The sequence below is a fragment of the Marmota flaviventris genome, chromosome 9 (assembly GCF_047511675.1).
Source record: "Marmota flaviventris isolate mMarFla1 chromosome 9, mMarFla1.hap1, whole genome shotgun sequence".
Classification (NCBI taxonomy): domain Eukaryota; kingdom Metazoa; phylum Chordata; class Mammalia; order Rodentia; family Sciuridae; genus Marmota; species Marmota flaviventris.
The window spans coordinates 46,025,972-46,041,444 of NC_092506.1; the positions used below are offsets into that span (position 1 = coordinate 46,025,972).

The 15,473-nt window shown below is 45.1% G+C and overlaps 1 protein-coding gene across 7 annotated transcripts in view; it reads left to right on the forward strand.

Moving 5' to 3' along the window:
• Sergef (secretion regulating guanine nucleotide exchange factor) overlaps positions 1–10,034 on the forward strand; it is a 232,351-nt gene extending 222,317 nt beyond the window's left edge. For 6 of the 7 annotated variants that reach the window (XM_027942392.2, XM_071616358.1, XM_071616359.1 and 3 more), the window contains one exon: positions 9,670–10,034. In XM_027942392.2, the coding sequence (XP_027798193.2) occupies positions 9,670–9,998 (329 nt within the window). In that variant the 3' untranslated portion in view covers positions 9,999–10,034. The remainder of the gene's footprint in view (positions 1–9,669) is intronic. The other variant, XM_071616361.1, reaches the window with a different exon arrangement.
• Positions 10,035–15,473: the final 5,439 nt, after the last annotated feature.

Sequence of the window (15,473 nt, forward strand, 5' to 3'; positions counted from 1 at the left end):
AGAAGATTTCAGTTGTTTATAAAACAGGCCAACACGTTTCCACCTCGTAAGTTCTAAATCCGTCATCCCTAGCTCCCTAGATCTAAGAATAGTCACCCAGTGGAGTCAATGTGCCACAGCACGCTCTCTCTGCAGGTGACTGAGGAATATGTCCACAGCAGCCTCAGCACCTCCTACTCCTGGGGGAGGGGGAGCGCTGGCCGCTGCCTCTTCCAGCTTGGCTGTTTCTAAACCTCACCCAGATTCAGTTTTCTCTCCCATACAGGGTTGATCCAAATGCCTGCCTCACCGGGCTGCTAAACTATCAGAAGAGATGCCCACTTTGATGCAGAGGGGGGCAGTGAAGAGCAGTGAGAAGGCAGGCAGCAAGGACTTCGACATGGTATTGTCTCCCTAAGGGTCTCAGTTCCCTCTTATGTAAAGAGAAGAAGAATAAAAAGTACTGAACAACCTTTTGAGCACTAGGGTTCCAGAAGAGGTTCTAGGATAGTCCCTAGGCTTGCAGCTTCAAATCAGTCTATGCAGCACACTTTTATGTATCACCAGAACCATTCTTCTGTGTGTGAGGAACCCAGCCTGAGAAGTGAACATTTCTCCACTCTGCACATCTGCTCCCACCTTCCTTCTCTTTCTTTCTTATGCCCTTCCATACTTAGCCACACCACTACACAAGATCTCCAGGTTCAGGAGGACTTTTGATTTGTTGCATCCCAGCCTCTACCCACTCTGGAATGTCCTTGCCAGCTAGGGGCCCAGGACCTTCCCAGGCAGCCTTCCAGTCATTGCAGAGTTGTTCCTGGTGCTGAGCTGGAATTGGCCATTCCCATAGCTGCTTCTTCCCACTTCTGTGGGTTTCCTTTTGGCCTTCATTAGCTGGTCATTCATTCATGTGTTAATTCACACAACAGTATTTATTGAGCTCTGGTATATGCCAAGTACTGTTTCAGGTGCTGGGTACAGACACAAACCAAACAGATCCCCTCCTCTCAAAGAGCTTGTATTTTGGTCAGGAAAGAAGTAATAAACAGTTGAAAAAGAAAAATACAGCAAGTGAGAAGATAAGAGACAGGGATGGGGTAAATCACTATTTAATATCAACAGAGAAGGCTTCTCAGATAAGTGACATTTAAATAAATAACTGAACAACATAAGGGAGTGAACCTGGGGAAAGCAGAGACAAGGATGTTCCTGATAGCAGGAATAGCAAGTACAAAGGTCCGGAGGTGAGTACTGTTTGAGAAAATGTAAGGAAGCCAGAGTGACAGAGTGATGTCAGAAAAGTGGAACACAATGGGATAAGATGTCAGTGGGAAGCTGAGGACCAGCTAATGTTATTCTGATTAAGAGGAGAAGCCACTGGAGCAGTTAGGAGCCCTTGTAAGACCACCAGTGAAAGATGATGGAGTGAGTGAGAAGTGGCCAGATTCTCACCTTCCCAAGTCCCTTCTTCCCAGCCCCTCATCTGTCTTACCTGGTAGATAATCACAGCCTCCTCACTGGTCTCCTTGCCTCACCTCTGTCAACTCTTCTCACCCATTCTCGGGACTGAAGGGGACCTAGTCCATCCTGTTCCTACTGATAGCCCTCCCTGTGACAGTTTGGCCACAGACCCACAACATCTCCGGAATAATTTCTTATTCAGGAATGGCTTCTTCCTGCTGCCTCAGCTCCTTGCCTTTTGGCATTATTGGCTCTAGAAAGTGATGGATGGACTAATTATTAAAAGGCCAACACTGACAGTGTCTCTTCACCCAGCCAGGCCCAATGGGGGCCACTGTCTTCATTCCATCTACAATAGGAGCTGCTTCTCTTCTGTGTCAGCATGACCAGGGACAGTCTAACAGTTCTCTGCTCTTAAGGCCTGTGGCCAGGAGGCAGCTCTGGCCACAGACCAGGGAATAAAGCTAAGTAGCCAAACACAGGAGTGGGGTTGATGACACCAGTACTCAGCCCCTCCCCTGCTTTTCTTCACACAGAGCAGTGGGTTCAGAGAGGGTCAAGGGAAAGGCCCACATGGATTCACTTTACTCAAAGCCTGTATTCTAAGTGCCTGTTCCATGCACCTGAGGGCTGATCCATGAGCTATCTCTCTGCTTCAAGCACCCCATCTCACCCCTAGCTTGCAGAATGGTGACACAGTAACAAGTAGAAATACCTGTAGAATCAGGAGCAGTGTGATGTGGGTGCTAAGAGAGGTCTGAGTACCATAGGTGCTCTGAGGAAGTGAAACTAACAGCCTTCCAACAGCCCAGGAGGATCCAGCCCTACACCCAGACACATTTCACTTCTGCAGCCATTGTGATCTATGGAGGCAGCTCAGAGTGGGCAAATTTCAAGGGACTTCTGTCTATTTTTATTCATCTTTCAAAACCCAGTTAAGAATTAACCTTGGAACATTCAATGACACCAACCTCCTGTCCGCAATAGAGCATATCTTCCTCTCCTCTATGCTACCTCTGTCTCTTATAAAAATACTATTTTTTTGAGTCATCCTGTGAGATTACTTGTTTAAAAATTTGGAAAATACACAACAAAAAAAATGAGAATCACCCTCCCCACGGTTTTCTATTTCTGCCTCAAAAACTGTTCTCAGGATGGGATGTATCCTTTAGGATCAGTACATATAAACTACACAGCAGCTTCATATAACTGGAATCACACTATCTCTCCATTGTTCGGCAACCTATTTTCTCTTAAATGTGATGGATACCTTCCCATGTTGGCCCATTGAGCTCTGCCTCATTATTTTTAATAGCTACATATAACTTAATCGTAGGGTCAACTCCTAGCTTCTTGAACATTTTTCTTTCTATTAATGGATATTCTGGGGTTCCCCAATTTTTGTAATTACAAACAGTGCTACTGTGAAGACTGTTGTATGTGCCTCCTTGGGTCCATATGCCATCAGTTCCCATAATGATCTTTTCCCATGACTGTCTTCCCTAGTGGACTGGGGCCCAGTGAATACAAATGGAGTTTTTTTTTTCCCCTTCTCTGGGTCTTGTTGTCTAACACAGGACTTGAACCACAAAAGGCACCCAATGATGAAATAAACGGACTCACCATGGGCAGGAGCATGCCAGTATGAATGGCTTGGGTGGATTCAGGGAGCAGGTAGCAAGCCCATAGTACTGGAAAAATGAGCTGGGAAAGGGGGGTGGGGGTGAGGCTGAAAGGGACAGGCCATGGAGAACCAGATATGGGTCCTAGACAAGGTGTCATAAGCAGGGACAGGAAAGATCCCATTGGAGGATCTATCCCAGTCTTTCTTTTCACCTGATTGCTCCCAGCCAGGCCAGGGGCCTCCATACACAAAGTGGAGTAGCTGTTGCAGTGGTCCAGGCAGGAGAGGGAGGACCCAAACCCCTTCTCTCTCTCTCTCACTGTTGCTGCCTAGACCCAGAGCTCTTCAGGAGGCCTGAAATCTGGCTCTTCACTGTTCTTTGCTCACAGCAGGGCCCTAAGGACTATCCCACCAACTGCTGCTAGAAGTGTAGGATCCCTGTGAGTTTGGGTGACTAGACACTCAGAAGTGTTCCCCAGACTTGCCCAGCTTTGTCCTCAATAGCATGTACCAGCTTGCTGAGTGCAGAGCCTTCCTATGTGTGAGGGTGCTCACCACACCCTGCCTCCTTCTCTCAGCCTGGCATTGCAGAGGAGTAGCTCTGACTGTGGCCAAGTGTGTGTGAGCTCTGGGACCAGCAGGAGACAATGTGAACCCTGACTTTTCTCACCCCGCCTCCTCTTCCCAGCATCCACCAGAAGTGGGAGGGCCGGCCCCAGGGCTCACAGGGCTAGAAAACCGCTCCTCTTCAGAATGCCCTCTCACAAACCACAGTTCTCCTGTACCCTCATGGGGGCTATTACTGTCCCTTTGCTTAGTGACAGGAAGCGCTGTTTTGGCTCAAGAGAACAGTCTAACAGAAGAGGTCCTGGAGTCAGATTGCCTGGGATCGATCTAGTTGCACTTCCTACTGCATGACCTTGCGCAGCTCCCAGATCTCTGGGAAATGGGAATCATGTCCGATTGTGCCTCACAGCCTTGTTGTGAGGGTTTGGTGAATTCATACTTACAGAGTACTTATCAGAGGGTCTGACATACACCAAGTACTCAGAGATTTTGTCAGCATTTTCACAAGGTTTAGAACTGGTGAAAAAGCCTGAGATTTGGGAGTCCTTGATTCTAGTCCTGACTAGAAAGGCTGTGTGACCATGGATGAGTTATTTTCCCTCTTTGAGCCTAGTCATTTTATCTATAAAAAATGGAGGTAATAACCCCTGGAGGGTTTCTGTGGGAATGGGGTAATATTTATATGAAATTAAAAGGCACCATCCCTAGGTTGCAACCCTTATCCTCAAGGTCAGAGATGGTGTCTAAAAATACAGCTATTATACCCACATTCCCAGTGACAAGATGGGGGAGGGACAAACAAGAAGGGGCAAAAGGATATGCCATCTCTTCTAAGGGGAGTTCCATAAGCTATTGCAGAACATTTCAGCTTGAACCTCATTGGTCATACTCAGCTACAAGGGAGGTTGGGAAATACAATCTTCATTGTGGTTCAGGAGACAGCCAGGGGACTCTACAACACATGTCAGGAATTTGTCCCTCCTAGGCAAGTCCCTCTAGCAAAGATGCCACCCCCTCCTTAACACTGGGCTACAGTCCCAGCACCATAAGGCCCTGAGAAAACCCAGGTTGCCAAGAAGATCAGGCAGGTGCCACAATGGCTGAACAGATTTGGATATTATGTCTAGCTTGTGCCAGGGACTCTGTCAATCCTGAGGTTCCACTGCATGTAGTGTTTTTAGGCTAAGGCATGTGGTGGGTCATGACCTCCACTACTTGTCACAGGCCAGATCGAGCCCTATGAATAGAGGGCCTTCACTCCAAGAGGCTGGGGAACCCTGTGTGAACTATGGGGCTCTCTACCCACTCTGGGACCTGGAGCTAGCAAAGCCAGTCTCCTTCAACCAGATGGCATTAGTGTCCTCAAGGACCTGGTGGGTATCCTCTGTAAAGCCAGGAGTCATCCTCTCACCCACCTGCTTTGAAAACTAGGTGTTCTGTACTCGAGCCAGCCAAGGTGAGGCTTGCAGCAGGCCATGCTCCTTTCTTCCATGCCTTCAGGAGCGCAGCCTGCATGACAGTCTCTTGCCACACCAGCAGGCTTTCTATCCTCACTGTGCCCTGACATAGTGGGCTAAGTGATGTGTTTGTGTGGGGGGTGGGGGGAGCAGGATTCAGACCTATTCTCAAATGCTAGAGGGGCTCGTGTCTTAAAGATGTCCTTCTGCATGCCTTTCTGCTCAGGAGATGACCACTCTTTGCTTTCTAAGTTTGACTGCCTAGTAATTTTCTATAGGAGGTTTGTTCAAAACATTTGGAAACCTACACGTCCTGTCATTTACCCTGCACCTTCCCATCTGCTGGGCCCTGCCCTCTCCTTTGTGCCTTTTGCCACTGGTGTGGACTTCCTTACCTTTTTCTCCCCTCCCTGTGGTCGGCTTCCCACATGGGTGTGAGCTGTCACCATTTATCAAACTCTGTGCTGGGGCATTAATTTTGATCTTGAAAACCCTGTGAGGTAGGTAGGGACCTAAGTGCCATTATCACACAGCTGTGTGGTAATATGGGACCCAGGACAGCATAGCACTGTCCATAGTAAATATTGAACTATTAGGTCCATACTGGGATCAGCAAACTACTATCAACTCTGACTTATGGCCTGTTTCTTTGTGAAGTCACCACCTAAGAATGGCTTTTAAAGGGTTGTAAAAGAGAGAGAGAGAGAGAGAATAGGGGCTGGGGCTCAGTGGTAGAGCACTCACCTAACACCTGCGAGGCTCTGGGTTCGATCCTCAGCACCACATAAAAATAAATAAATAAAATAAAGGCATTTTGTCCAACTATACCTAAAAAATAAATTTAAAAAAAGAGAGAGAATATGTGACAGAAACATAATGTGACCTTTGAACATTTCCTATCTGCACTTTATGCTGTCTGGCAAGCCCTGGTATAAAATATGCAGAATTTAGCACAGATGTTGGAGACTTACTGCTTGGGCCCTAGAACCCCAGTCTTGTGTATTAAAAATAAAAATCGTCTATCAAATGTGGTGGCTCACAGAGCTGTTAGAATTCAAGCATGTAAAGAATATAACCTTGAGTACACTTTCTCTGGAAGCACTGAGAAAGGGATCTCTGGGCCTCTGACAGGCTTCTCAACCCAGTGGGCACGAATGTCCTGGCTCTGAGCCTCTGGCTACCCCAGCCCAGAGTGTGGCTTCCTTAGAGCATGTTCCCTTTGGCAGGAGGAAAGGGACCTGCCAGCTGCCCATTGTGCCTTGTCCTGCTGGGAGGTCAGCTCTGCCTTCCTCCCACCCCCATCCCTGCTGACAATCAGCTGTGCCACTCACCAGGGCTGGGCACAAAGCCCACACCAAGTACCTCACTGGGCCCAAAGGTACCAAGGCTCCTCTACACACTCTACCCTGGCTGAAGCACTGGCCTGGCAGCAGGAAATGCAGCCTGGGGCTCATCCTCTCTGTGTGAGCTTCCTCCTGCACCTGCCAAACAGGTAGACATCTGTGTTTCCCCAGACCCAAGCTTTTGACCAGTGCCTGCCTTCCTACTAAGGAAAAGGAGCAGGAAGGGTAATCCCAAGGCCCAGCCAGCCTTCCTCTCTGGCAAGAATGGTCTGAAAAACAATTTTGAATGGAAAATTAGTTAATTGTAAAGATTTAAAAATTCAAATGATCAGATAATCAGAAACAGTATTTTCTGATCTATATAGAGATGAACTCAGTTCTCATTAGCAATGGAAGAATTGAACATAAAAGATCAATAAATTTTACTATATGGAACCATAAACAGGTATATCAAAAGACCTAAAATAATTTTAAATCAAACACAAAAAAAATTAATGTCAAATATGACAGAGGAAGAATTAATATCCTTAAAATAAAAGTTTTTAAACAACAAAGCTCTTAAGACATAACAGCATTAAGCAAGTACTTATGTAGCATATTATGCCAGACTCTGTACCAAGTACTTTATACACACTTAGTCACTTAGTTATTTAATCCTTGTAAACAACACTATAAGAAAGATACTATCATTACCTCCATTTAACAGATGGAGAAACAGAGGCACTGAGAGCTGAGTGACCTGCCTACAGTGCACAGCCAGCTCATGAATGGTGTAGCTACGATTTGAACCCAGCTCATTGCTGGGTGTGAGCTCTTAAACTCTTATCCTAACCAGAAAAAAAGATAGACAGCAGACAGTACAAAAAGAGGAAGTGCAAATATCTGAGAAACATAAGAATTATTTTTCAGCTTCAGTGGTAATCAAAATGCAAATTAAAATGAGATACCATTTTTTTGCCTTTGAATTGGAAAGGCTTTTTAAATATTATAATATTAATAAATACTGGCAATACAAGAGTGAGACAGACTCCCAGATTGCTGAAGTTGTAATTCAAGTAGCTTTTTTGAAAAGTATTCTGACAGGATTCTCAGAAAGGTCTATACCCTTTGACCAGGAATTCCCATTCTGAGAATCTAATTTGAGAAAATAATTAGAGTGACAAAGATTCATGCATAAAGATGTTTATAGCAATTCTATAAAAAATAATGAAAAATTAGAAGCAACCTAAGTATCTGATAATAGGAGATAAGTAAATTGTTTAATCTTCATAATGGGCAATTAGGCAGCCATTATAAATAAATCTGTATAACAAAAGCACCATAAACAAAGTGAAGAGACATACTGTAGTACTTGCAGTGCACATAACAACAGAGGGAGGATTTATATAAACAAAAGAAAGAATCAATAAGAAAAAGGCAAACAACCAAAGAACAAAACAAGCAAAGGATGTAAATAGGTAATCTGTAGAAGGCATGGCAAAGAAACATGAAACAGTGCTCCATCTCACTAGCAGGAAATGCACGCTAATCAGATATACTTATCAGAATAGCAAGAGTCTAAAAGCAAAGATACAAAGAAACAAATTCATATTCATTGCTGATGGGAGTACAAATGACTTTGAAGAGCTATTTGACCATCTTAAAGTTAAAACATATGAGTCTCTGTGACTCACGGACGGTTCTAGGGATCACCTGGCACAAATGTCAATTTCTACCAATAGACATGTTAAAAATTTTTCATTGAAGTATTGTTGTTCAAAGTTCATTGAATTACTGTTTATAATAGCAAGCATGTTAGTATTATTGTCATGTAACATTTTTATATATGATATATTACAAAGTAGCAACAGTGATCATTATTAAAGAACTATCATTCCGATGGAAGTGAATTTTTAGAATAGGATTTTACATGAGCTACTATGCATGGTTAAACTGAGTGAGCTAGATCTGTTCCTATCAGCTCAGATAAATTTCTAAAACAATGCTGAGGATAAAGAGCAAGTCACACAAAAGATACATATTTGGATACTATTTTTGGAGATCTTTAAGACAAAATATTACATAGTAGTTAAGGACACATGTATTGAAAAATGTACAAGAGTACAAATAATGTACACCACCTTCAAAACAGTGGTTACTTCTGTGAAGGAGAGCAGGGTGGAGGGGCAAAAGTGGGAAGTGGGACTTTTTATTTTCTTTAAGGGAAGGATTGAAACAGATATGGCAAAATGTTAACCCATGTTCTAAGTTTGGGTGAGGATATATACTTTTCTGCATACTAAATTATTTCAAAATTTCAAGCAAATTAGTTTTTAATTTACTTTTTTAATAATGTACAAGTCCATGGAGAAATGTTTATGGTATAATGTTAAGGGATAAAAGCAGTATAAAAATATACACAAATATTTAGAAATTTCACAAATTAAAGGTTTAAAAGAGAGATACCAGATATTCATGGTGATGGATGAGATTGTGCAGTCCTGCGTTTCTTTACACTCTTCCATTTCTCTTTTTTCATTCCATGAAGATGTTTTATTTTTATATCCAGGAGAAAAAGTTAAAACAACCATAGAAAAGTTAAAACAACCACCTGAAGGTGCTTAGCTCCTAGGAGAGGGATCTGATAGGATGGAGCATCCTGGATCATCAAGTGACCTGGACTGTTGCTGGTGTGGCCACTTTGTGGTTGTGCAAGTCTGAGTTCGTTCATGGCCCTACCCAGCAAACCCTTCCTGAGCACCAAGCACCATGCTAGTGACCCAACAGTGAGCAAAACACACGCTCTTTGCCTCACCACAGAATGTGGAGCTGGTGAGGAGGGGACAGTAAACACATCACCCCATGGATATGCACAAGTGTGGCATGTGCATCTTTAGAGCACAGGGTCCTCATGAGGAAAAAGGACAAGGACAGTAGCAAAAATCCAGTATGGAACAGGTGGATAGTGAACCTAGCATTTGAATGACATTTAGATTGGAGTCAAAAGAATGAGGAGGTTTGGAACCTTCAAAAGTGAGGACATTGAAAGAAAGGAAGGCCTTACGGGGAATAAGAGCAGATCTGGGGCGCAGAGGGGAGCAGTGGTGAGTCAGGGGCAGTGAGCATGCCATCAAGGGTCATTGAGCCTTGACTTTTACATGTGTGAATCGGGGTTTATGATGACGCTTTCACCTTCGGGTGAGTGTTCAGCCCTGTTATACAAACCCACTTCCACAGCAGTCTTATCTCTTCTTCACAGGTGGGGTGTGTCACTCCTGGGGCTGGAACGAGCATGGCATGTGTGGGGATGGCACCGAAGCCAACGTCTGGGCCCCGAAGCCTGTGCAGCTTCTGCAGTCAGCATCAGGACTCCTTGTGGGATGTGGCGCTGGCCACTCCCTGGCCCTCTGTCAGCTGCCAGCATATCTTGCACTGGGCCAAGATCCCAAGGTCACCTACTCTCCCCTGGATGCCACGGAGGACACCAAATCTCAGGAAGGCATGGACAAAAGGAGAAACTGGAAGGAAAGACAATTAGAAACTTCAGCCCAAAGCCATTCTGACAATCCCAGGAGTGAAGGGCTGTGATAGACAACCTAATAAAGTGGCTTTTTTTCTCCAAAAGTTTTTCTGGAGACTGACTTTGTTGGGTTATGGGATTGACCTGAGAAGGACGTGGAGGCACAGCTGATTGAGCTGACCACAAACCAGAACAGCAGAGGCTGTTTTCCCGGTATCTAGGCTTTTAAGGAGAACACATCCGTTTTATTCAGTGAAGGATGGGTCCCCACAAAAGGACATGAAAATCTAAAATTCCAGCAGAAGTTTCCAGCCTCTCCCTGCCTGGTAGAGCCAGAAAACCCCACACTAGTGCCATGACTGTTTTGGTCCAGCAGTGTTTGATTCAGCTAGACAGAGGGTTCCTTGGTCATGCAGAAGCAGCCACAAACCCCATGCTGGGGTTTCACTCTAAGGGAGAGAGCTTGCAGTTTGTCCATTCAAGAATACTGAGGTGCTTCACCTGGACACTTTGAAAGGAAGGTGCTTTCATCTTGCTAGCTAGGGCCAAGGGAGAGAGGGCTGGGGTATGGGGTCATGGAATGAGTAAGTAGATAAAAGGATATGATTCTTGGAAAGACCCAGAAGAGGAGGTCCCTGGGAAAACTAATCTCAAACCAATAAAACTCTCAGAAGTTTCATCATCATCTAAGCCAGGCAGGACTCTGGAGCCAACCTGGGTGATTGTAATGGCTAACGTGGATAGTTTCAGACCTGGGGTCTGTGATGACTAAGGTCCAGTGACTTTAAGAAGTTAAGAATCCTAAGACATCAAAGCTGGACCAGGACCCTTAATCACCATCTAGTCTAATGAACCTTCAAATTGCATTCTTCAGAGCCCCATTGAGTCTTCTGAGAATTCAGTGGCTCCTTTATGGACTACAAGTAAAGGAGGCCAAGTAGACAAAGGACTGGATTACCCACCTCCACTTTTTTCAAAGAAGCTTTAGTTCTACCTATATATAATGTATTTAGCATCACATAAGATTTCTTTAGATGATGGGGTCCTTGAGAAAGTTTAAAAACTATTCATCTTATCCAACATTTTCATTGTTGTAGGAAAATGGAGGCCTACAGAGGGGGCAGGACCATCTCAAGGCCACACACCTCACTCCTGATCCAGGGTCCTTACTGGGAAGTGACCTCATCCAAGGTCTTGAGCCAGTCAAGAGTGGGGTAGAGAGCAGCCTTGGGGCCAGAAGTGAGTTCAACTCCTGAGAGTATAGAGGAGGACAATCCTGAGCTCCTACAGGTCTGAACCTGGAGCACCAATAGGCTGATCTTAAGCACCAATTCATGGGGTCCTACTCCCAGTCCTGCATCCTAGAAACATGGCAAAGTCCTTGATCTTCACCTCCCACAGCCAACAGAGGTCAATATACCCTGTCTACACACTGAACTGGATTTGCCAAGGTGACCGAGTTCACAGAAATGGAAAATTGAATGGTCCAGAGATGATACTGCAACAAGCCAAGGTTACTGACAACTGCCCCCGGCCTATAGGCTGAATGGTCTGCATCAAACAGGCTGGAAATCAATCACACCTGGAATAATACTGAGGCCCATATTTGCTAGTCAGAGTTTCCATTAGCAAGGAATAATTTAAGCTCTCTCGTATGGTTACAGTGCAGGGCTCCCTCCTACTTCTTTGAGTACCTGCTGGAAGAAACCAAAATCTCACGTCATCTGTTGCTGAATCCTAATGTGTCTCCCAAATCCTCCTTATGAACATCAAAAAGAAGTGCCTCAGGCTCCTTCTTAGGCTGAAACAGGATCAGGTGGTATATCAGCCTTGAGCCTGTTGATCTAGAACCTCAGACTCTTAGAACTGAGACAAATCCTTCTTGAAGCAGGCAGGGCACCAGATAGTCCATAAGCAGGAGAATGATTGGCTTTTGGCACCAAAAGACACCACAGGCCACCCAGTCACTTTAGAGTCTTCCTTTTACCCCTCCTAACAGCAGCATCAACAGAAAGGCTCTCTCCAAATCACTTCACTTATTGGCTTTGATGATTCTGAAGGTTCTTGTTACACAATGAGTAAGGAAGTGTCGACAAGTGTCTCCTAGATTTTTTTCTGGACCCTCTAATTTCTATTGGTCATTCTCAGACTTTGTAAATGTCTACTCCCCCATTTCTGTTAGACCATGAGCTCTTTGAAAACAGAGGGCCAGGTCTTAGTCAATTCTAAAGCACCTTCACTAAGTGTTGGTCCTAGTACAGAAGTTCCCAATAAATGCCCAATAAATGAACGAACTCATTAGTGTACCGTTAGGATCACCCTGAGGTTGGGGGAGGGGGTGTAAATGAGTGGCCTTTGCAATACCTTCATCCTTACCCATCTTCTGTTTTATCCCACTAATAAATGAACTATGCTGTGGAATCATAGCCATTTGACAGTCAATTAAGGTTAATATATACCACCTGGTTAACTAATGAGCTAGCTTGAGAAAATGCCCATTCATTTTTAAAATTACTTTTTTTCTGATCAACTAAGTAAATTAGTTCAAGAGCTGAACAAGCCCCCACCCCACCCATTGTGTGCTCATAGGTCTTTGGCCTGACCCCTGGAGTGATTGTTGAAGGTCCAGCATGTACTGGATATTAGTGGGATGTGTCCATCCCTATCTACCACACTCACTCTTCCTTCCTGATCACAGGCACCCCATCTTCCCTTGAAACCCCCCCCACCCTTGGCCCTGGTTGGTTGTGAGAGCCATCAGACCAACCTTAGATGAAATGGTGCTTGTGAATCCAGGCCTGTTGCTGAGAATAAAGCCCTCCCACCACTCCAAGCCCTTCTGCACTTCTGAGTGAAATGACTTAGTGATGGATGGAAGTTGAGAGTTAGCATTCAAAGTTAGTGGGGACGTGGTGGGGATGTTAGAAGGAGAGGGTTCCAAGTCCTCAGGCACATACGGGTAACTGCTATAAATTCAGACTTTCAGAGTGACTGGTGCACACAAAGGGAGGTGGGCATGAGGAGCAGAGATTGGGGAGGCTGGTAGCCTCTATAAAAACTAATCAAGGGAGCTTAAAGTTCATTGTTAGGGCAGTGAGATTTTTAAGAAAGAGAGTAAAGTTGTCTCTCCGTGTGTGGGAGAAAAGGCAGGATGTGAAGTGATCCCTGCTTGTCATACCCATGGTACTCCATGAAGAAGGTCAGGAGGCCAAGTCCTGAGGGCCTGAGATTTAGAACCAGCAACTCTAGTGTTCCTATCAGTTGCACCTCTCGGGGTCATCCCCGGGAAGCCTCTATTATCTTGAGTCAGATTAACCTAAGATCTGGGGTCAGATAACTTGTGTTAAAATCTTGACTTCATCATTCATTGGCCATATGGCTTTGGGCCAGTTACTTTATTCCTTTGTACCTTGTTCTCTTGTCTCTAAAATGGGACTATTTTGAGCTATCATTAGACAACATTTCTAAGATGTCCCCCCACCATGTAGATATGCAGTGTATATTAATCTCTTTTCTCCAGGAGCTACTGTGTCCCTGGAAACCCATATTCCCAATGGCTTGGTGTTCACCAGAGGCTCTTCTTTGATGGCAGATCCTTGGGGAGCATAAACATTTTCTTGTCATGGCCCCTTAGCCACCTAACCCCTGGGCAGAGGCTCCACTCTCCCCATACACTCTGTTCTTAGACTTCACAGGGCACCAGGAAGTTTAGAAAATACTTTGAGGAGATAAGAAACTGTTAGATGAAAATTTAGCACCCTCCTCTGCCTCCCACCCACTCTTCAGATCGTTGACTCAGGTCATGCTGGGAGGTGTCCAAGGAACTAAAATCAGGGGAATACTGACACTCACTTATTAGTAGCCCTGGAAAGATCACTTTCCTCTCTGGGCCTCATTTCCTTCTCTCAAAAAATGCTCAGAGGTTGACTGCCCTGACCTTCAGGAGCTTTCCGCCCGCATTCATCAAGTCTCTAATGAATAGGAAAAAGTGTTGGATCTGCCACTGTGCCCCACACCGAAATCAAGTGAACAACCGAAGCAAATCAAGATCCCTGGGAGGTGACTGCACTCCTTCCAAGATGCCCTCAGATTGGGAGAAAGGGTATTCAGTGAAGTGGGTCACCTGACCAGGCCCTGCAAGGATACACTTAGCTAGGGCACCCAGACCTGACAGTCAGATCTCTGTCTCTGGCTTCATCAGATACAACAATGGCCCTAAGAGGGAGGTGACCATGGTCTGCATGGATGGCGGGAGCAGGATGTGCACTGACATGGCCAGATTCAAGGATGCATCAACATAGCATGATTCAGAGAGAAATCTCCATGACAGGTAACTCCCTAGAGGATGTGCTGGTTTTTTGTCAGATCTTCATACACTCTGTGCCTCTGGGAACTGTCCCTTGCCCCAAAAGGATGTGTAGTGCAAGGGGCCACCCTGCCCAGTCCCCCCTGCATGGGGCAACTTCCTCCTAGGGCTTAGCTTTTCCCCAGCGAGTAGACCACAGCACTTCAAGGTGGGTCCTTGAGATTGGCATAGTCAGGGCCCAGGCTTATCCCAGCCCAGCCATGGAAGAGAATCACGACACTGCCTGAAGGCAATAAAAACCCGAATCCATGCTTCATCTCAGAAGTCAGCTTTTTATTTCCGGGTCCAGGGCCCGGGGAGGGGAGTTTGTTGAGCTAAAGCATCGTTGCTCTCTTTCCAGGAAATGTTGTGAGCTGCAGTGAAAGCTCGAGATGTTGCATTTTTTTTTTCAACTCAAGCATGTGTTTTTCAAAAATATCATCCTTCTCCCCCCCCCCCCCCCCACTAATTTTAGAATCAGACCAAAGCCAAGCTACTGTCCTCTGTTTCTGTTGGGAAAATACTATATTTATTCGAGATGCAGAAGCGTGTCTCTGCAAACCTCCAATTGCTTCAGGAAAACAAATCTGCTTTAGACTATACAGAAACCATGATACAAAATTTATTTCATGCTCGAATCGCTTTGCATAACATTGGGCATGCAGTTTTTTACTCTGAAGTACTAAATTGCATACATCGCCAGGTTGTGCCTTGGTAAAGGTGGAGGAGGTTGCCCCTCCTGTGGTCCTGAACTTTTGGTGCTCTACATCCTGGTTTTAAAATAACACTTGGAAAATCCATACGGTGCTGATTATTTACTATGAACAATTTATTATGAAAGTTGGTCACACTGGATCTACACACCGATATGATGAGAGATTCAACCTAGACTAGCCGCTGCCAGGGGTCTTGGGGAGACGTCCGCTGGGTCACAAGCATGCCAAACAGAGAGGGAAGAAGGCAGCAGTGCGAGTTTCCACAATTCTATTTGGAGCAAAGTTCTCAGTTTCCGTGTGAGAGATGAACTATGAAGGTGAGGTCAATATGACCAATGACCGACCGACTGCCCTTTTTGGAACCTTTACTCTCGATCTTGTGTACAAAAGGGGAAGCAATTTGTTCCCCATCTCCATCCTTCCTCCCTGGTCCCCCACTCCCAGAAATGTATAGGTTTCTACTGAACGCTGTTACAGTTTGG